Source organism: Tupaia chinensis, unplaced genomic scaffold (assembly GCF_000334495.1).
Source record: "Tupaia chinensis unplaced genomic scaffold, TupChi_1.0 Scaffold000226_1, whole genome shotgun sequence".
Classification (NCBI taxonomy): Eukaryota; Metazoa; Chordata; class Mammalia; order Scandentia; family Tupaiidae; genus Tupaia; species Tupaia belangeri.
The window spans coordinates 4583040-4603765 of NW_006159701.1; the positions used below are offsets into that span (position 1 = coordinate 4583040).

The window sequence follows — 20726 nt, forward strand, 5'->3', positions numbered from 1 at the left end:
AAAAAGTTTCTTGGACTGAGGCTGGCAGGTGGCATGGTGGTTAAAGGCAGTGGACTCCCACATGGCCAACCGCAGTTCATGTCCCGGACCTGGTGGCTTGCTTTCTCACTTTCTCTGATCACTCTGGAAAATAATAATGATAACAACAATAATTAAAGTTTCATAAAATAATTACTTAAAATAAAAAGACACTGGACTCCCACATGGCGACTGTGGTTCAAGCCTCCCTACTCTGTCCCACTCTATTTATTAAAATAAATAAGTAAACAAAGTTAAAGTAATTCTTTTAAAAAAGCAATAATAATAAAGTTAAATAAAATAATTCTTCGAAAAAAGTTTCTTGAACTAAATGTTTTGTATCCTTTCAAAACAGTACTCTCTGCTATTTAGGAAATGAAATAAAAGGGTTTTTAACAGAAGATGGGAAGTAAACGCCAATAGGATCACCTTTTTTTTTTTTCTGGAGAGGTTTATTTTGCTATAGGGTGGGTGCTCTCGCCAGACAGACAGAGACAGACAGAGACAGAAAGCGAGAGATCACCCCCCAGGGGGGATGGCCACGCCACAATCCCTTCTCCTCTATTCTCCTCTCGGGATCTTGGGCACACATGCACACGTACCAGACGTGAGTTTTAAGCCACTGGGTCCGGAACACGAACCGCGGTCGACTACGTGGGAGTCCAGCGACATAGCCATTACGCTAACTGCTGGTCCCCAGGATCACCTATTTTTTTAAAAAAGGGTTTATTTAACTTTATTTATTTACTTACTTATTTTTTAATTTGACCAGAGAGGGACAGAGAGAAGGACAAAAGGAGAAAATGAGAAAGTAAGTTGCCAGGTCTGGGACTGGCAGTCAGCCAAGTGGAAGTCCAGCGGCCCTAACTACCACGCCACCTGCCGGCCCCATGATCACTTATTAGGAGGGAGAGAATGAGAGAAAGCAGGAAGCCTCAGCTGTATCTGACCCATTTAATTTATTCAGACTATATATATATTTTTTTGAGAGAGATTTTTGTTATAGGGTATTTGAACTCACCAGAGAGACAGAGAGACAGAAAGTAAATCACCCCCTGGGGGGATGACCACACTACAATTCCTTCTCCTCCATTTTCCTCTCGGAATCTTGGATACACACACACACGTGCCCAGAGTTTGAAGCCATCAGGTCCAGGACTCAAACTGCAGTCGAATGCATGGGAGTCCAGTGATTATAACCAGTATGCCATCTGTTGGTCCCTATTCAGAATATTTTTTAAGAAGTGGTAGCCAGAGAGCAGTACTGCAGTAAAAAGCAAGCTCTGCAAAGCAGACCCAAATGGAAAGGTTACAGATTTGCATCCAGAGACTTTCCTGGGTATGCCAGGCTAGTGTGTGCCCATGATCCAGGCTGGCTGAGGCTGTGGTAGACTGCAGCGTCAAGACCCCGTTGGAGGAGCTGCATCTCTGCCTCTCACTTTCATGAAACAAATTTTTAAATAAAAGGCCCAGGGGTGGCTTAGGCCACATGGAAGACCCAGGTTCTGTTCTCCACCCAACCTCGAACAGGCCAGATGCAGGACACACATCTGTGGTCCTAGCGAATTGGTAGACCAAGGCATAGAATTGTGACATAGTGAGATTCTGCCAAAAAAAAAAAAGAAAAAAAAAAAACCCACCCCCCTCGGCCTCCCCTGCTCCCCATGCTCTTTGTCTCTCTCATTAGGAAAAAAAGACACAGAAATGACAGAGAGAATGGAACACAGTAGGATAGAAACTCTGATACCAAAGAATCCAACATTTCTTTACATTTTGCAAACTCTCAGAACTACAGACAACTTCCTCAGCTCGGTGGCCACAGCACTGAACGTTGTGGGTGGTGGAGGGTCGGACCTGGTGGGCAGTGCCAGCTTAGAAGGCTGGGGTGGGACACCCCAAGAGTAATCAGGTGGCACCAGCAGGAGCCTGGCAGAATCAGATGTAGGAGAGGTGTGAGAAATCACAGCTTCCCCTGCCTGTATGGGGTGTAGGACAGGTGTGAGAAATCACAGCTTCCCCTGCCTGTATGGGGTGTGCAGGGACTAAGAGAGAGGCCACGTGACCCTGCTTTTACAACCTGAGAGCAACCTCTCGGCCCTCCTGTGAAGGGGAGGAGGGGATGTTTGACTGTGAGGACAGCAAAGTGCAAGTAGCTCAGGCACAGAGGTCACACTGCATTTGTGACTAAGCCGCAATTTCCTCACCTATAAAACGGACGATCCGACCACCCCTAGGACTGGTGAGGATCGGACAAGACAAAGCAGGTGTGTGATTGTGTTTCAAAATAAGTCCTCTCTGAACAGTGGCTCTCAGTTACTACTACCTGCTAAGCCCCGTGGCAGGGTTCCAGGTCTCTCGCTATCTCTGGGCAGCTCTCAGGAGTGTTTGATTCTCAATAGCTTCCTTCGCCTACAATCACTGTGACCCACAATGGCAATTACCTGTGCTCCTTCCTTTTTAAAACTTTTTCCCCTCATTTTTATTAGAGGGTGTGTGTGCTCACCAGAGAAAAATAGAGGTAGAGAGAAGGAGAGGGAGAAAGAACCCCCAGTGGGCATAGTCATGCCACAATCAAATCTCCACTTCTCCATCCTGTCAGAATTTCAGACATGCACTCTCACGCACCTGGTTTTTCAAGCCACTAGGGTTGGGATTCAAACTGCACAGTCAACATGTGGGGACTGGCTCCCCTAATCACCAGGCAATGGGGATGGCCATACCTGTGCCCCTTTCGACGAGTGCCATGTAGTAGAGATTGGTGTCCCCAGCCAGTCCCGCCTCCACGACATCTTTGGTGAAATGTAGCTCCTGAAACAGGCACCACGACAAGGAGTGAACTGCCAGCTCCTTCGGTCAAATCCCCTGCCCTTCAGAAAGGGGACAGAAGGGTGACCTGTCCCTCCACTTACCATGTAATCCTCATGGGCAATTGTCACCCACTTGACCAGGCGAGAGACGACCTTGGCTGGGAAGAGGTACTGGCAATCGCAGGTAACAGGCACAATGCCATGTTCTATAAGAGAACGGACAGGTGGGGTCAAGGTAGAAATCAGCGCTGCCGTAGGGTACGACCCCCCCTCCTGGGGCTCTCTGAAGGGCTCAGATGGCCCTGCCAGCTGCCACTCAAGAGGTACCAGGTCAACATGTTCCAGGAACGCAGGTCAGCCAAGCTGACCTTCAGTGGTGCTGTGTGCTACACCAGACCCAGCACCAGCACTCACAGTGCTTGATCTTTTATGCAAATGACGGCCTGCAAAACAAAACCCCCTGAAGCCAGATTCAGCGCTGGTGCCTCCGCAGCAGACTGTTAATTAGATCAAATAGCCGAGAGAGCTGTTTCCAGAACTGACCTTGACCGATGAAATGACTGGCGTGTTCCGTGTCAGCTCTGCTAAGGGAAAAGAGCTGGAGAACTGCTCCAGGGTAAATTCCTGTTGGCATTTCAATAAGCAAATATGCCAACACAGTAAAGGCTGTTTGTGATGACAATCATCCAACCTTGGGACAAAACAAACTCAGCAACACTGATGGGGAGAAAGGACTCATCAAAAAACAACACTGCCCTGGAGAGAGTGGGGTCTTCTTGGAGCCAAAGAACTGGTCTGGAGGGTGGGAGCTCTAGATGGGCTGTTGAAACCCATCCCTTTCCCGACAGTGACTCTTAGATGAGAAAGATTTCGACCACCTCTGTCACCCACCACACTACCTCTGCAAGTGCCTTGTGCAAGGTAAGCACCTGACAAATATGTACTGAATGAATGAACTAAATAAGCTAAAAAAAAGCCCCATGGGCCACAGCCTGGGTCAGTGGCTTCTTAGAATCACACAGGAGCTTAGCAGGAAACAGTGTGGGGCCCAGCCTCAGCCTGGGGACACAGCTCTGTCGGTCCTGGGGGTGGGGATACGGGAGGATCCTGGGAGAGCTATATTCACATGAGCTGCTGTGAGCCTCACCAAGGTAGGGCTCTGTTGCTGTGTTCGCTGTTCTCCCCAGCACGGTGCTAGGAGCCCAACAGAAATGAGGCTCTCCTTAAGTACCGGTTGGATACATACCAAAGCCTGAGATGCACTGCCCTATGTGAGCTCCTCCTGACCAGTCCACAAACCTGTGTCACCCAAAAGCTCTGGATTTCCCTGCGAGGATTCGGACAGCTCTGATGGCTCTGAGGGGAGTCAGACCTTTGCCTATAGCCCTGTCAGGGCCAACACCTTTGCTCAGGAAAGTCAAAGACCTAGGCCTCTGATCTGTTGTTCAGACTCAAGAGTTCCAAGTGAAAGGCTGTAGTTATCTGAGTGGCTCCTGAGCCCCAGGCCCAGAATCGGCTTACCAAGGGATGCAAACTGCTTATGGAGGGCCAGGCGGGACTGCACCCTGGTCTTCAGCAGTTTCATGGTGGTCTCCATGTGGCTGGAGCTCAGCGAGTGGTCAGCAATCACTGTGTGCTGTGGATGACAGTGAGAGACACACACCTGAGAGCCCCTACCTTTCTACACATGCTGCCCGTGTCCTGAGACCTGCCAGCCTGTGGCATCCAAGACCAACCAGCCACCACAGCAGGTGTGTTAGGAAGAGCAGAGTTTACATGCTGATAGGCCAGATACTGAGTCCCAGCAAGAATGACACAAGTTGCTAGATTCTCAGGGGTGTGGCCAATGCCTGAGAAAGGCAGGCTTCTGCCAAGGGGGCAGGCCTAGAAGGCTACTGGGACAGGAAGGAGCCAAAAGGTGCCTCGACACTTGTAGGCCCTGGACATGTTAGTGTCCTCTGTGGCTGGAGGACAGACCCAGTCCTTAGGCAAGCATTCTGCAAGTTCAAAGCCCCAAAAAGTCATCAGAGGCCTTTTTGGAGTATACACAGGAGAAAAAGAGGTTGAGCTGCACAGCTAAGAAAACCAGTTCAGTGATCACACCTGAGGCTGCTCTTTGGGGAAGTGAAGGCCACCCAGTTTCTGCACCCACAAGTAGGGGTGACCTAGGTCAAGGACGTAGTCTCTCAAAGTCAGGATGCTGCAGAAAAGATAGAATACAATGATTAATGTCATTTTTGCTCTGGTCTCAGGATACGGCCTGCTCTCATCCTCCCATCCTCCCATGCCCACGAACGGGCCAGTTCCGTGGGCTCAGCTATAATCACAGGCAGGCTGCCAGCTCTGTCAGTTCCTTACTACAAACTTCACCTCGTCCACATTCACCTTCCTCTTTTCCCCTTACTGTCTCAGCTCATAAGCAGATCTCAAGTAAAAAGACAATGTACTGATCAGTCTACCGATTTGTAAAATCTCTTAAAACATTTAATTCTCAAGAGAATTAGAATGTTAAACATGGTTACTGCATTACATGTTCTTATTGTGTACTCCAAGTTTTGAGCCTTCCACTTTTCCACCTTCCATAACCTGCTTTTGCACTGGAGGCAAGAAAGGGCAGGAGCATCCCTGTATCCCATGGTCCCTCTGTCATTTGGGTGGCCTCTGGTCCTAAGAGGTTTGAGCCACCAGAGAAACTCAGAGAGGCAGGGAGAGGAGGAAATGCTGCTGACTCACCCCACTTTATCAAACTGGTACTGATTGGCTGGATTCGGAGTTTTCTTTCCATGATCCCCAGGATACAAACAACTCAGGACTGAGTCAGGAGACAGCAAGTCACTGGGAAAGGGAGAAGACAGTGCAGTGAGAAGAACGTAGCCACTGGCTGGCCTCACGGCAGATGGGCATTTGGGTATGGAATGCCACCTTTCGTTCGTGACCGAGGCCACCATTTATTGAACGCTTTCTTTAGGTCATATCCTTTATACGCTAGAGGTTACTGAATCTTCATAAGACCATGAGGTGCGATCACCCTTTCCTTTTTTTTGAGAGATTTTTGCTATAGGGAGTGCATGCTTATTGGAGAAACAGAGAGAGACAGAATGCGAGAAATCATACCCTGGGAGTTTGGCCACTCTGTAACCCCTTTTCCATTCTTTTACTGGGATTTTGCACATGCACGCATATGAAGCCAGCAAGAATTTCAAGTCACTGGGTCAGGGGACCTAACCCTGGTTGACCACATGGGAGTCCAGTGCCTTAACCACTGTGCCACCTGCTGGCCCAACCTTTTTTTAAATTATTTTTCTTTTCTTTTTTTCCACCTGAGTTTGCTAGAGGAAGACAGAAGACAGAGGGAGGGAGAGGGGGAGAGGGAGAAGGAGAGAGGGAGAGAGAGGGAGAGAGAGAGAGAGTGAGAGAGAGAGAGAGCCACCAGGTCCTGGACTTGAACCACAGTCAGCCATGTGGGAATTCCAGTGCCTCAACCATCATTCTACCTGCTGGCCCCTGTATTTTTTTGTTTTTAATTGCCAGAGGGCATGAGCATTCAACAGAGACAGAAAGAGAAGGAGAAGGGGAAAGAATCCTCTAATGGGGGTGGTTCACACTGCAATCTCCTCTCCATTTCTCCAACCTATCAGGGTTTAGGCACACACACATGTGCCTGGCATTTTTGTTTGTTTTTGTTATAGGGCTTAAATTCACCACAGAGAGAGACACAAAAAGAGAAAGTAAGAAATCACCGCCCAGGGAGGATGGCCACATCAGTCCCTTCTCCATCCTGCCCTTGGGATTTTGGGCACACAGGCACATGTGCCTAGTGTGAGTTTTCAAGCCACTGGGTCTGTGATTTGAACTGTGGTGGAGTTAGCGATGCAGGACCCAGTGCCTTAACCTCCACCTTACCTGCTGGTCCTGGCCTTTTATTCTTTTCCTTTTTAGAGACTTCTTTTGCTATAAGGCATGTATGCTCACCAATGAGACAGAGAAATAAAAAGCGAGAAGTCACCTCCCAGTGGAGATGGCTATGCCGCTATCCCTTCTTTCCATTCTCCTCTTGGGATCTTGGGCACGCACATACACATGCCTGGTGTGAGTTTCAAGGCACTGAACCTGGGACTCGAACCACAGTCAGCTATGTGGGAATCCAGCAACATAACCAATACGCCACCTGCTGGTCTCAGGCAGCCTGTTTTTTTTTTTTTTTTAAGAAAAATAAAGAATTATTTATTTAATTTGATTTATTCTTCTTCTTCAGTTTGACCACAGAGAGAGAGAGAGAGAGTGAGAAAGCAAGTCTCCAGATCCAGGACTTGAACAGCTTTCAACCACGTGGGAGTCCAGCACCTTAACCACCATGCCACCTGCTGGCCCCAGGCAGCCTGCTTTTCAAACCACCAGGTCCATACTTCATCAATTTTTAAAAGGCCTATCCCTTCAAGAGTTATATGATGGCCAGGGCCTTACTTCAAAGGAGCAAAGCCCATGACACCAGCAATAGAATTAATTTATAAAAATAACATCTATTACTAAAATATAACCATTTCTATTATAATAATAGAAATAATTATTATTTTCATAGAAGCAGAGCAGTCTCTTTTACACCTGAGAATGAGTATGCAGCTTCGGTCCCGTGTGTCCCTCACTCTGACAAAATCTCACTCTAACACAAAAAACGGGCCTATTTATTGTCCTAGAGAAAGATATCATTGCACGCACTAGAGACAAGGTGACCCAGTGCTATAAGCCAAGAGAAAAAGCGACGCCACTGCCACCCACCTGGGATGGTTAGGGCACAGTCTGTAATTAAATGTGACAGGCAGGAAGAGATGGTGTAGGGATAACGTACACAGTAGTAATTTTATCACAGAGAATGACAAGGCCCATTCTTTCCCTGACCTGACAAGGGCTTCGTCGTCGTTCCAAGGATAACATCAGCTGCAACTCAGGCAGGACATGCTGATCCTGCTCTTCTGAGTTGGAGGGAACTTTTTTCCTTATGTTTTTTACATTCAATCACTGTACATCTTCATAGCATACAAATTGGATCCTATCAGAATACATTGTATATTAGTCCAGTTAAAGATATCGTATACATTACCATCACCAGATAATTTTCCAGTTCTGTGTTCATTAAATGAGTTTGTTTCCCCCGCTCCTCTATTGATTCCTTCCTCTCATCCCCGAATTAGAGGGAACTTAATACCAGAACAGTGGCAGCTTCTGGCTCTTCTCTAGTCTTGTCTCACCAAACCTCCCTTTTCTGCCTCACGTGAAGATCTGCCTAGAATGTAAAGAGGAACTTTCTTTCTTGGCCCAGATGCTGTGGTAGGGCACTGTTCAATGAAGCTAGGCCACACGAAAGGCTTGGGTTCGGTTCCTCAATGTAGCAGGCCAGGCAAGCTGGTGCACGCCTATAATTCTAGCTAACTGGGAGCCTTGGGTGGGAGAATTGTGGTTTAGCAAGACCTTTTTAGAAGCACACCCTCCTTGGGACCAGCAGATGGTGTAATGGTTATGTCGCTGGACTCCCATATAGTCAACTACGGTTTGAGTCCTGGACCCAGTAGCTTAAAACTCATGCCGGGTACATGTGAGTGCATTCCCAAAATCCTAAGAGGAGAATGGTGGAGAAGGGACTGCAGCGTGGCCATCCCCCCTGGGGGATAATTTCTTGCTCTCTGTCTGTCTCTGTCTCTGGCGAGAGCATGTACCCATTTTGAGAGTAAAAATCTCTAAAAAAAGAAACCCACACAAAAGCACACCCTCCTTTCTCATCAAAAAAAAAAAAAGAAAAAAAGAAAGAAAAAAATTCAGTCTTGTAGCAGTGTTTTCTGCCTACTACTAACAAATTGAATCAACTAAAATAAACAAATAGTTATAACTGAACATAATAAGGGTTTTTTCTTTTTTAGAATGATCTTATTTAACTTTTATTTATTTATTTTAATTTGGCCAGACAGGGACAGAGTGAGAGTGAGAAAGTGAAAAAGCAAGCCTCCAGGTCCAAGACTCAAACCGGGACTCAAACTGCGGTCAGCAATGTGGGAGTCCAGTGTCCTTAACCACCATGCCACCTGCTGGCCCCCATAATAAGGATTTTAAAATTTATTATTTATGACCAGGAAATGGCGCAATGTTTACATTGCTGGACTCCCATGTAGTTTAATGTGGTTCAGGTCCAAGACCTAGTGGCTTAAAACTAATGCCGGGTGGCTGGCAAGTGGCGTAGTGGTTAGAGGTGCTGGATTCCCACATGGCCGACTGCAGTTGAGTCCTGGACCTGGCGGCTTGTATTCTTGCTTTACCTTTCTCTATCTCTGCCTCTCTCTGGTCAAAATAATAATGACAAATGGAATTAAATAAATAAGTAAACTCTTTAAAAAAAAAAAAAAAAACAAAACTCATGTAAGGCATGTGTGTATGCGTGCCCAAAATCCTGAGGGGAGAATGGAAGGGAAGGGATTGTGGTGTGATTTCTTGCTTTCTGTTTCTGTCTCTCTAGCAAGCAAATGAGCCCTATAAGAAAAATCTCTCTCCACAGAAAAATTACTATTCATGGTAGAATGCATGCACATGCATAAGAGAGGGTGGCAGGAGACAGAGGCACCATCCACAGGCCTTGGTCATACCACGCTCCCTTTCCTCCTGTTTTCCAGGCTGTCAGGATCCTGATCACATGGCACACACAAGGCATGTGTTTAGGCTGGCCAGGCCTAATGGTGTATGCTACTGGCTATGCCAAAGAGGCTGGCAGGGTCTGATGAGGATTTCTATTATATTTGACAAAACCAGATGTAAGAATCAAACCTTGACAAAATTAACACCTGGAATAATGTGTCTCCACATAACTAAATTTGACAAAACTAGTAGACACAAAAGGGGAGGCTATCTAAAACCATAAAAATAGAAAACCAAACCACAAAACTATTCAAACATCAAATATTTTTTGGTGGAAAATTCTGATGGAAAAAGGTGATTTAAAAACCTCACTAGGGACCAGTAGTTAGCATAATGGCTATGTCGCTGAACTCCCATGTAGTCGACTGCGGTTCGAGTCCTGGACCTGGTGGCTTAAACTCACGCCGGGCCCATGTGCGTGCGTGCCCAAGATCCCGAGAGGAGAATGGAGGAGAAGGGAATTGTGGCGTGGCCATCCCCCCGGGGGGGTGATTTCTTGCTTTCTGTCTCTGCCTCTCTCTGTCTTTTTGGTGAGTGCATGTGCCCTGTAGCAAAAACCTCTTCCCCCCCCAAAAAAAACCCCTCACTAAGCATTGGCCCCCTAGCACAGTGGTTAAACTCAGCATATCAGAAGCTGATCCTGTGATTTTTAATACAGGTTCCAGAAGCTTGAAAAATACCAGGCATGGGCCAGCCAGCGGCATAATGGTTAAGTTGACTGGGTCCCACATGGCTGACTCCATGGTTCAAGTCCTGAACCTGGTAGCTTGAAAAACATTCTGGGCACGTGTGCATGCATACCCAAATCCCAAGAGAAAGGAGAGATATTGAAGGGATGGCTGCGTAACAATTCCCCATGAGGAGTATTTTCTTCTCTCCTTCTGTTTGATTGGCAAGGCACATGCACCCTCTAGCAAAAAAAAAAAAAAAAAAAAAAATCAAACTGCATACCAAGTTGGTTCCTCAGAAGGCCAAAGACAGCCTGTATTTGAGCAAAAGCTTCTGGGATGGAGTCTGGCACCTCAGGCTCTAGGCCCAGTTTTTTTGAAAACTAGTGATATGCCCTCTGAACCTCTTTCTCCATCTATGAAGTAGGAGGATGAGCTACATAACATCTGAAGCCTTAGAAAACCTTGAATTATGATTCGCTTACTCCCTTGGGGAAGCCCCTTTACTGTCCAGAACCACAGTTAACACACTCGCCATGTAGAGCTATTGTGAAAGTTAAAGGAATTGATCATGATAAACCAGCTGTCATTTGTCAAGTGCCTCATCTATTCCAAGCACTTGACTTGATGCTTCCCAAGCACGCTGGGAGGGGATATCACAATTAATGACCTCAGAGTGAGGAAGCAGACTGAGAAGCCAAGGAGACAGCTTGGCGAGGAGCTGGAGTAAAGCTGGCAGGAAAGCCAGCCTGCAGCCCTGCAACCAGCATGCAGGGCCTCTGAGCAACGAGCAAGCAGAATGCTCATGCCAAGAAGCTCTGCAATGATCTGGGAGGCCCTAGGGCTGCTCACTGAACCCAGAGCCCTGGCTGAACAGTGTTAACTTGGCGCAGGAGAAACAAGTGCTGGGCTCCCTCTGCTGGGGTTAGGTGGGAACAGGGTCACTTTCACCCAGGGGCTTCTGACCAGTCCAACAACACTCTGGAGCATAACAACGAAGCCTGCTGTGTCCTTTAGGGCATGGCACACAGACTCCAAATGCAGAATGGGAAGGACCGGGAAGGGCCCGCTCCACGAGGCATCAGACCTGTGCCTCCCCGAGCCTTAGCATTCTTTCTCCAGCCAACAATGGGACCAGTTCAGGGCAGGGCTGGGAGTGTTGGGTTGGCAGTGCTCATAAATGGAGGCTACTTCAATCCCAGGCTCTCTTGGTCCTCCCTTCTTCCTACTGCTGATTAGGAAATAAGACGATTATGGTCAGGGCTCCCTGGGGATGCTATGGCTATTTCTGTCCTCCACTTACCCTCCTCAGAACTTCCAGTGATCCACCATAGTCTTCTCCCACTGCCCAGGTCAGGAAAAGCTGGGCGTGTGCAGTGCTGGGGACTGAAATTACCAGCACTTTGGGATAGGAAGAGGAAAGGAAAAGAGTGCCCAGGGCTCTTTTCACCCTGATAACGTCAGCCGAATTACATTTCTACATTCACATTCTTTTCTACTGGTTGAAAAAAAATGTGCTCTGCCCACCTACTCAAGATGCAAATACTCTGTCGTCACTTTTGTCATCTGCTGGGTAGTATGAAGACTTCACAAATTAAAGCCAGAGCATGCTTCCTAAAGTCCAGTGACATGCCAGGACTCCCAGGTGGAGTGGACACAACAGACGTCAGTGTGATGACAGCGAACCGCTTCAGTTGGAGGAAGGAGCCGAGAACAGCCAGTACCAGGCTCTCAGCAAACCTCGGCCCATGCCCCAGCCCCAACCTCTCCATGGCGCCTGCCCAGTACCCTGCACTGATGGGGGTGATCAGCTCCGTGGCAGTTGTCACTTTGGCTTTCACGGTCATGATGTTGAGGTTCATGAGGTAGTAGAAAGTCAGATGAAGCACACTGTCATCTGCAGGGGGAGAGAAGGAGAAAGGCCATTCACTCAGAGCAGTCAATGTTCTCACAGGAAATAAACTCAAAGCGGCTATTATGATCTTTTACTATGAAAACAAAACCTCAATGGCAATTATGATATAGAGCAAAAACAGCAGAGAGAGGGTCCACCGTGGTGGTATGGTGCTGCTGGGACACTGTGCTTCACAGGCTGAAACCACATGGGAGCCTGTGTCTAACGAGGACATTAACGTCAGGGGAAGCTGCGTGAACGTGATATACATAAGAATGCATTATTTCTGCCCAACCTTCTCTAGGTCTAAAATGATCTCGAAATAAAAGTTAGAAAAGGCAAAGAGAATCAGTGTGCACGGCACATTTCCACTGTGTAAGAGGCCAGCAGGTGGCATGGTGGTTAAGGCACTGGACTCCCACATGGTTGACCTCAGTTCAAGTCTCAGACCTAGTGGCTTGCTTTCTCACTTTCCCTCTCTGTCTCTGGTGAGTGCACATGCCCAATAGCAAATTAAAAAAATAATTAATAAATAAAATTAATAATTCTTAAGAAAAAAATAAGAAGTCAGGGTGGGGCCAGTAGGTTGTATGGTTAAGATGCTGGATTCTCACATGGCCACTGTGGTTTGAATCCCAGACCTGGTGGCTTGAAAATCATGCTGGGCGTGTGTGCATGCGTGCCCCAAATTCCAAGAACAGAACAGAGAAGAAGGGACTATGGCCTGACCATCCCCCTGGGGGGTGATTTCTTTCTCTCTCTCTCCCTCTCCCACGAGTGCATATGCCCTAAATAAGAGTTTCTTGATGCACAGAATATTTACAAAATACATGAGGAATCTGTTGTTATCAGAAATAAGACTAAAGACTAGCTCTGGAAGCCCTGCATGAGAGGAGAACTTAAATTTCACTATGAACTCCTATACACTTTATTACATGATACGTTTCCCATACAAAACCAGTTTTGAAACATACACTCTCTGTAGAATACAGAATTCTATTTATATTTATTAACCACATTGGTAGTATGACTTAAACCTGAATACTCCTCTGGGTACTCTGTTTTTCATTTATAAGAGAGGAGGATGAGAGAGGGACATGAGAGATAGAGATAAAGATAGGCATTTTTTTTTAAATAAAAGAATTATTGGGGACCAGCAGATGGCATGGTGGGTAAGACACTCCCATGTAGCAGACCATGATTTTGAGTCCTGAAACTGGCTGCTTGTTTTCTCACTTTCCCTTCTTTCTCACTTTGTGTCTCTCTGGTCAAATTAAAATAAATGAATGAATAAATAATATTAAATAAATAATTATTTTAAAAAGGAGTATTTATTTAAAATTTTGTCTATAATTATTAATATTTTTTAAAAACTTGCTAGAGACAGAGAGAGAGAAAGAGCCAAATCCAGGGCTCAAACTGAGAACAGCCACGTGGGCATCCGTATCTTAACCATTGTCACCTGCTGGCTCTAAGGTAGGTATTTATGACAAAGTCTCACTATACAATCCTCCTTCTCTAGCCTCTCTAGCTATTATTACAGGTGTTTATGTTCTGGTTGGTCTGGAAACTAAACACAGGGCTCCCAAGCAGCTTTCAGACTCCCAAGAAGTGGGGCTACCTGTGTGCCACCATGGCTAGATCTGTTCTGGGATCTGACTTGTCAAACTGAGACAGAGAAAGTTTCATCAAGCTTCCCTATGTGTCTGGAGTTTTGTTATGATTTTGACTTAACAACAAAAGAAAAAAACTCCATGCCTAACAATGAAGGAAAGCAGAAAAATATTAAACAGGAATCCTTTCTTATGCAAAGAGACCACTGGCTCACTGGACCCTATGCATCTGCAGATCCCTCAGGATGAGGTGAGTGAATCCAGACCTTTGCACTTCAGGTCGAGCATGACGGACAGCGGGTGCCTCTTCAGCATCTCCTTGCGCTTGTCATCCAACTGAACCCCCAGCGTGGGTCGTCGGCGTTTCTGGGCAAAAAGAGCCAAGATGGTGAGCAGTGGCCATCTGAATTTCCCCCTTCCCTACCACTGCCAGCCAGGGCCTCAGCACTGCTCCTGGGACCCGCTGCTTCAGCTGGCAAGCTCCCCTCCCAGCAGCCCTTGCTTTCAAATCTCTTTCATCTGCTGCTAGGGAGGAGGCACCTAAAAACCGACCAACCCCAGTGCAGCCTGGCGCCCCACTAATGGAATGGGTCTCACCGTGGTCTGCTCCTCCTCAGCATCTGAGTCACTCTCGTCATCTGCAGCCACACAGAGAAGACGGTTAGAGCTGGAGGGTCCCAATGTTCCCTAAAGTACCTCAACCCACAGAGCACCAAGGAGCTAGACTCTTGTAAATTTATGTAAGTTTATTCTAAACTCTTTAGAATAAATAATAATTTGCTGCTTATTCAGTCCAGAAAACATGGTGGTATAAGAAGAAAAGACCTATTGTCCTACTACCTGTCCCCTCCCCTTCTTAATTGCCAGAGGGTACAAGCACTCACCAGAGACAGAGAGAGAGAGAGGGAAAGCACTTGCCCAAGGGTGTGGTCACACTGCAATCCCTTCTCCTCCACTTCACCTAGTCAGGATTTCAGGCACACATACACACAAGCCTGGCATTTGCCAAGCCACCAAGGTTAAGACTCGAACCACATTCAGCCATGTGGGATCTGGCTCCTTTGACCTCTAGGCTACGGAGCGAGCTCCCACCACCTCTGTTTCTTGAAGAGCTTCTAAGTGTCCTTTCTATGGAACACAAACCCTTCCTCTGCTGGTGGTGACGGTAATAGTAACACAAATAACAGTTGCTCTGCAGAACACAGAGGCAAACACATTCTGAAAAACCAGCCTGATTTTTATCAGGGAGAAAAAAATTATCTTCCTGATCTGGCCCTGTGGCCTAGGGGTTAAGACAGCTAGATTCCACATGACTGATCAAGCTGTTCAGCACCAGCAGCTTTAACAACAAGTTGGCACGAGTGAGTGCGTGCCTAGAGTCCAGATGGGATGGAGAAATGGAGGAAGAGGGATTGCTGCATGACCACATCCCACTGGGAAGTACTTTCTTCCTCTGCCCACCATCTCTCTGATCCCCACCTCCCTACTCCCAGTTTCTCCATGGTAAGCACACATACCCTCTAGCAAATTAAACTTTTTCTAAAGATAATGCCAAGTACATTATTTGGAGCATTTTGGTTTTTTAACAAGGTAACCAAAATCTTTACTGGCTTTTTCATTAAAAATGGTTATCCTTCAGGGAAGTTTGGGATGTATTCAAAATTAACACAATTAATGTAATATAAAGCCTTAAAAAAAAAAACAACCAACACTGAGAGCTGTCATTCATGTAATTTGAGAGAATGCTCTGAGTTGAGGATGATGCTAAATGCCTTGTGTGTCTTACCTTATTTAATCCACGTAGTAACTCTCCAAGAAGTATTACTATCTAGTTCTACAGATGAGGAAACCGAGCCTCAGACACATTAAGCACCTTCCCCAGTGTCAGGGAGCTAGACAGTAAGCTAGAGCCAAAATCTGGAGGCAGCATTTTGACTCCAGGAACTAGGATTAGATCTACCTCAGGGCATTAAGACACTAAAGTTTCCTGCTACCCCAAGTAAGTCGAGCTGATCTGATCCTTCAAGAACCAAGCCTGTCCTTAGGGTGTGACTTGACATTCCCAGGGGAGGCCTTCCAGACATTACATTACCTTGGGAGTCCTCAGGAGGCTTGAACAGAGCCTTGGCTTCATCCACACTGCCTTCGATTGCCACAGACAATGTCTTATCTGGGGGTGAAAATAAGGTTTTTAGGAAGCTGAATGCAGGCCACCTTTGTGGCTGCATTTCTCGTTTCTGTCTCAGCTCCTTACTGACTAGGGGTGAGAAGGCAAAAGCTCTTTCTTCAGGTGAAGAGGAACAAGGTGGGAAACTTAAGTCTTTTTCTCACTACCGAGAACAAAGAATGCAAAGTACAGATTCCCAGGCAAGTCTGACCTAAGACTAGTGATGAACACCTCTCTTTGGGTGCATGCCAAGGCACAGAAACGCAAATCTAGGGACAAAAGCCGTGTGGAACACTTCTGTCATTTGTTTTCAAGGTTCTCACCTAGAAGCCCAGACTTTCTACATCCCAGAAATGATGGCTCTCATCTAAGTGCTTACCCTATCCTGAGCTATACCAAGCACCTGGCTGACATCTCTTAACTAGATAGCAGGCTAGTGGGTAGGAATCTGGACCCCGCAGTCCACTCCCTGGCCTGAGTCCCTGCCCCAATTTCTGAACATGACACCTGTGATGTTACGTTACTACTCTGAGCCTCAGTTTCCACACTGATGGAGTGGGGGCTTCAAAAATGGTAGCTGCCTTACTGCGTCACTGGGGACTAAATGAGTTGATAACTTATCATTGTAAGGTTACTTTTAGTCCTCAGAACTCTGTAAGAGGAACAGTATTATTAAGGCCTTTATATTGGATCATCTGAAAAGTCATGATGCATTTCTTTTTCCTTTTTTTTTTTTTGGAGAGGTTTTCGCTATAGGGCGCGTGTGCTCACCAGACAGAAAGAGACATAGAGACAGAAAGCGAGAAATCACCCCCCAGGGGGGATGGCCACACCGCAATCCTTCCTCCATTCTCCTCTTGGGATCTTGGGAACGCACGCACACGCGCCCAGCGTGAGTTTTAAGCCACCGGGTCTGGGACGTGAACCGCAGTCGATTATGTGGGAGTCCAGTGACATAGCCATTACGCTAACTGCTGGTTCCCTTTTTCTTTCTTTTTTTAAAGAGGTTTTTGCTATAGCGCGAGTGCGCTGGCCAGACAGACAGACAGAGACAGAGAGATGGAAAGCGAGAAATCACCCCCCAGGGGGGATGGCCACACCGCAATCCTTCCTCCATTCTCCTCTTGGGATCTTGGGAACGCACGCACATGCGCCCAGAGTGAGTTTTAAGCCACCGGGTCTGGGACGTGAACTGCGGTCGACTACATGGGAATCCAGCGACATAGCCATTATGCTAACTGCTGGTCCCCATGATGCATTTTTGCACAGAAAAATACATCACGACTTTTCCAGCAACCCAACAGATGAGAAACTTAAGGATCACAGAAGTTACATGCCCTAGCCAGAAAGCAAGTGAGCTAGGATTCCAGACCAGTCCTTCATCTTGAGCTCGGTCACTTGAGCACTGAGCTGCTGAGCATGTCACTCGCTGGGCCTGACATCTTACTGAGAGTGTGGACTGCCCTTTGTGGAACTAGAGGTCTAGCACTGTGAAATCAGACAGCCCACCACCCCTACTGCTGCATCCTTGGGGTACAGACTATCACAGGAGCCTGCAGCACCTTGCCCGGGTGTATGAGAGAGAGATGGCAAACCTTTCCAAGTGGCAGGCCATCACCCCATCTCTAACAATCCCACATGGGACCATCATGGTGTCTCCATCAACTGGCAAATACCAAACTAATCTTATAATTCAACATTAAGATGGAAATAAAAACAGGCTGGGTTTTAAACACAAAATAAAAGAAAATTACTCACCCTGTCTAGGGGGCTGGGAGGAGGATTTCATATGAGCTGATGATGGAAACAGGAGGGAGAACAAGGGGAGGGAGAGGACCCGAAGGACCAGGGAAACACAAGAAGAGACAGTAATGTGTTGGTGCCCACGGCTGGGAAGACAGGCATACAATACATGTCAGTCTGATGCGGTGGGATGGGGGAAACAAAGTCAAGTGCCAGGGGAAAGCTGCATTGGGGCAAGAGGCAGTGTCTGCAAAACTCAAAACCCTAGCAGTCACAAGCTGCCTTTAAGCAGAATCAGGATGCATTCCCCAATGTGGTCATTAACCGTAACAACATGCAGCCCATTCTTGGGCATGGTAAAAGCTAGAGAGCAGGCTGGGACCTGTGTTCACCAAGCCCCACCCCCTTTAAAGCAAAGCAAGAGGCATCAATCCACCAGCCAAGCGTGCCTTGGTGGGTGAACATCTGGGAGCCCAGGCAGGCTGCCTGAGCACTGCACCCAACAGCCATCCAGCCAAGCCCATGGGAGGCTCAAAACCATCACTTTGAAATGCCCATCAGCTGAGCTCAGCCACAAGCAGCTGGTCAAAGCAGCCATGCTGGGCGGTGCAAAGGGGGTAAAGCGGGTAGGCAGCATCTGTCACCTGAAGGCTTCTGGGCAGGGCAGGGAGCACTCCCTGGCAGGCTGTGCTTCCAAATGACTCGCTGCTCCCAGAGCCCCCGTCCCTCGCCAGCCCCCATACTCACCACAGGCCTGCCCGTACGCAGTGGCCTGGACAAACAGGACGTAGAGGGGAGGTGGGAGGTGCCTGGCTGTCTCATACTGCTTGTGAGCCTGGTCAAACGGCATGAACAGGTACTCCTGCACTGGGAGGGAAGCCTGCATGCAACCAAAGACAGATTTTGTTTTTCCTTTGTTAGCCAGTCCACATAGGAACATGAGGCTGCTTAGTGATTACATATAGTTTTTATTTACAAAAGTAGTATGTGATAAACTAGTAGAAGAAATAAGCAGATAAAAGGTCAATATAAAAATACCAGATGGGACTGCCTCCGTGGCCTGGTAGCTAAGGAAGCTGGATCACACATGGCCAACTGCAGTTCAAGTTCTGGACCTGGCAGTTTAAGAAACATGCTAGGTGGATGTGTACACGTACCCAAAATCCGGAAAAGAGGGAGAGATTGAAGAGAAGGGATAGAAGTGTGAACCACACCCACTGGGGTGTACTCCCCTCTGTCTATATGCCTTCTGGCCTCCCCAATAAAAAAAAAAAAACAAGTGGGGGACTTTTACCACCCTAGTGCTTTCAAATACTTGAAAGGTTCTTTGCAGAGTAGATCTGCTGAGCAATCTGCCCCAAGTTATAATCAGAGGGATCTCACAGACATCCACAGGGAGTGTGTTTATATGCCAGAAGTCTGTGAGGCTAGTGGGGGCCGTGCAACACATCTGAGAAAGTAGGTTACCCATGGGAGGCTATGGTGGAAAGAAAATGCCCAGGTAGATGTGCATATGTTCCTGAGTCCAACCAGCCAGCAGTCTTGCTCCAGGAAACCAGCTTATAGGACCAGCTGGGTAGAACTGCAGATACCACCACCCTCAGGCAGTACTCTAATAGCAATTAGGGTTAACAGACGTGCAAAGCCCAAAGGGTGACTGGGCTTCTGGCAGCCCCTGGTCAATGGTGAAGGCAAAGCAAAAGGCCGGCAGGTCTCACCTGCATGATGCTGTTGAGGCGAGGCTGGAGGCTGCTCAGGTACTCCTTCTTCACCTCAATCTCCTTAAGGATCTTCTCCTTGTTGGACAGGCACTCTTGGTACTTCTCTGCCAGCCTGTTGGGGGAGGATAGAACATTGGCACTTGATGCCCTCCCAGGGACACCCCGACGTGCCTGTTCACTGTTTGGCTCTATCTAATGACACAGCCATGACTAACTGCTAACGCTTACCAGCACTTAGTGTGTGCTAGGTATTCAAGCAAGCTGGTTACAAGCATTATTGCATTTAATCCTTAACAAAATCCTGAAGACAGGGACTTTTCTTATCCCCAAAGGAGGAAAATGAGGCCCAGGAAGGTAGATAATCTGCCCAAGGTCACCCAGCTAAGAGCAAACATGGAGCTGGGCTTTGAGTCCATGCCTGTCTCTCCAGTGGCCCTGCCCATGTCTTCCAGGGCATAACTGTATCGTCTTCTGCTCCAGGTTTTGTCTGGGAAACTAGCCTCGAAACATTCACACACACACACCTGGCAAGGCAGCACTCACAGGGCAAGCAGGGGACTAGACGGGAGTGACAGGCTACCCCTTCTGCTACAATACTGGCACGAATCCCCTACGATGCAGATTCAGTGCTACTTCAACTTAGAACCTGGATTGAAGGCAAAGAATACATCCTGTAACAGACAAAGGCAACTACACCAACTACCACTTCTTTTTTTTTGGAGAGATTTTCACTGTAGGGCGCGTGCGCTCGCCAGACAGACAGAGAGAGACATAGAGACAGAAAGCGAGAAATCACCCCCAAGGGGGGATGGTCACGCCGCAATCCCTTCTCCTCCATTCTCCTCTCGGGATCTTGGGCACGCACGCACACGCGCCCGGCTTGAGTTTTAAGCCACCGGGTCCAGGACACGAACCGCGGTCGACTACGTGGAAGTCCAGCGACATCGTCATTACGCTAACTGCTGGTTCCCACCAACTACCACTTCTCAGAGAACAGAGTTGTTGGGCCAGCCAAAAGCCCTAGGATTTTTTTTTTTAATGTATTAACTTTATTTATTATTATTATTATTTTCTAGTTTTGATCGGAGAGAGACAGAGAGATACGGAAAGTGAGAAAGCAAGCCACCAGGTCCGGGATTCAAACCTCAGTCAGCCATGTGGGAGTCCAACATCTTTTTTTCTTTTGGAGAGGTTTTTGCTATAGGGCGTGTGCGCTCACCAGAGAGAGAGAGAGAGACATAGAGACAGAAAGCGAGAAATCACCCCCAGGGGGAATAGTCACACCGCAATCCCTTCTCCTCCATTCTCCTCTCGAGATCTTGGGCACGCACGCACACGCGCCCGGCCTGAGTTTTAAGCCACCACGTCCGGGACTCAAACCGCGGTCAACTACGTGGGAGTCCAGCGACATTGCCAT

General features: G+C 47.5%; 1 protein-coding gene across 4 annotated transcripts in view; it reads right to left on the reverse strand.

Moving 5' to 3' along the window:
- The window catches only part of THOC5 (THO complex subunit 5), a 40358-nt gene that overhangs the window by 8836 nt on the left and 10796 nt on the right, over positions 1-20726 (reverse strand). For 3 of the 4 annotated variants that reach the window (XM_006147897.3, XM_027771600.1, XM_006147898.3), the window contains exons 7-18: positions 19307-19421; positions 18336-18468; positions 17604-17639; positions 15771-15848; positions 14276-14316; positions 13945-14044; positions 11960-12068; positions 5559-5660; positions 4929-5025; positions 4347-4461; positions 2928-3031; positions 2739-2826 (exon numbers count right to left, since the gene is read on the reverse strand). In XM_006147897.3, coding sequence (XP_006147959.1) covers positions 2739-2826; positions 2928-3031; positions 4347-4461; positions 4929-5025; positions 5559-5660; positions 11960-12068; positions 13945-14044; positions 14276-14316; positions 15771-15848; positions 17604-17639; positions 18336-18468; positions 19307-19421 — 1118 coding nt within the window. The remainder of the gene's footprint in view (positions 1-2738; positions 2827-2927; positions 3032-4346; positions 4462-4928; positions 5026-5558; positions 5661-11959; positions 12069-13944; positions 14045-14275; positions 14317-15770; positions 15849-17603; positions 17640-18335; positions 18469-19306; positions 19422-20726) is intronic. The other variant, XM_014587626.2, reaches the window with a different exon arrangement.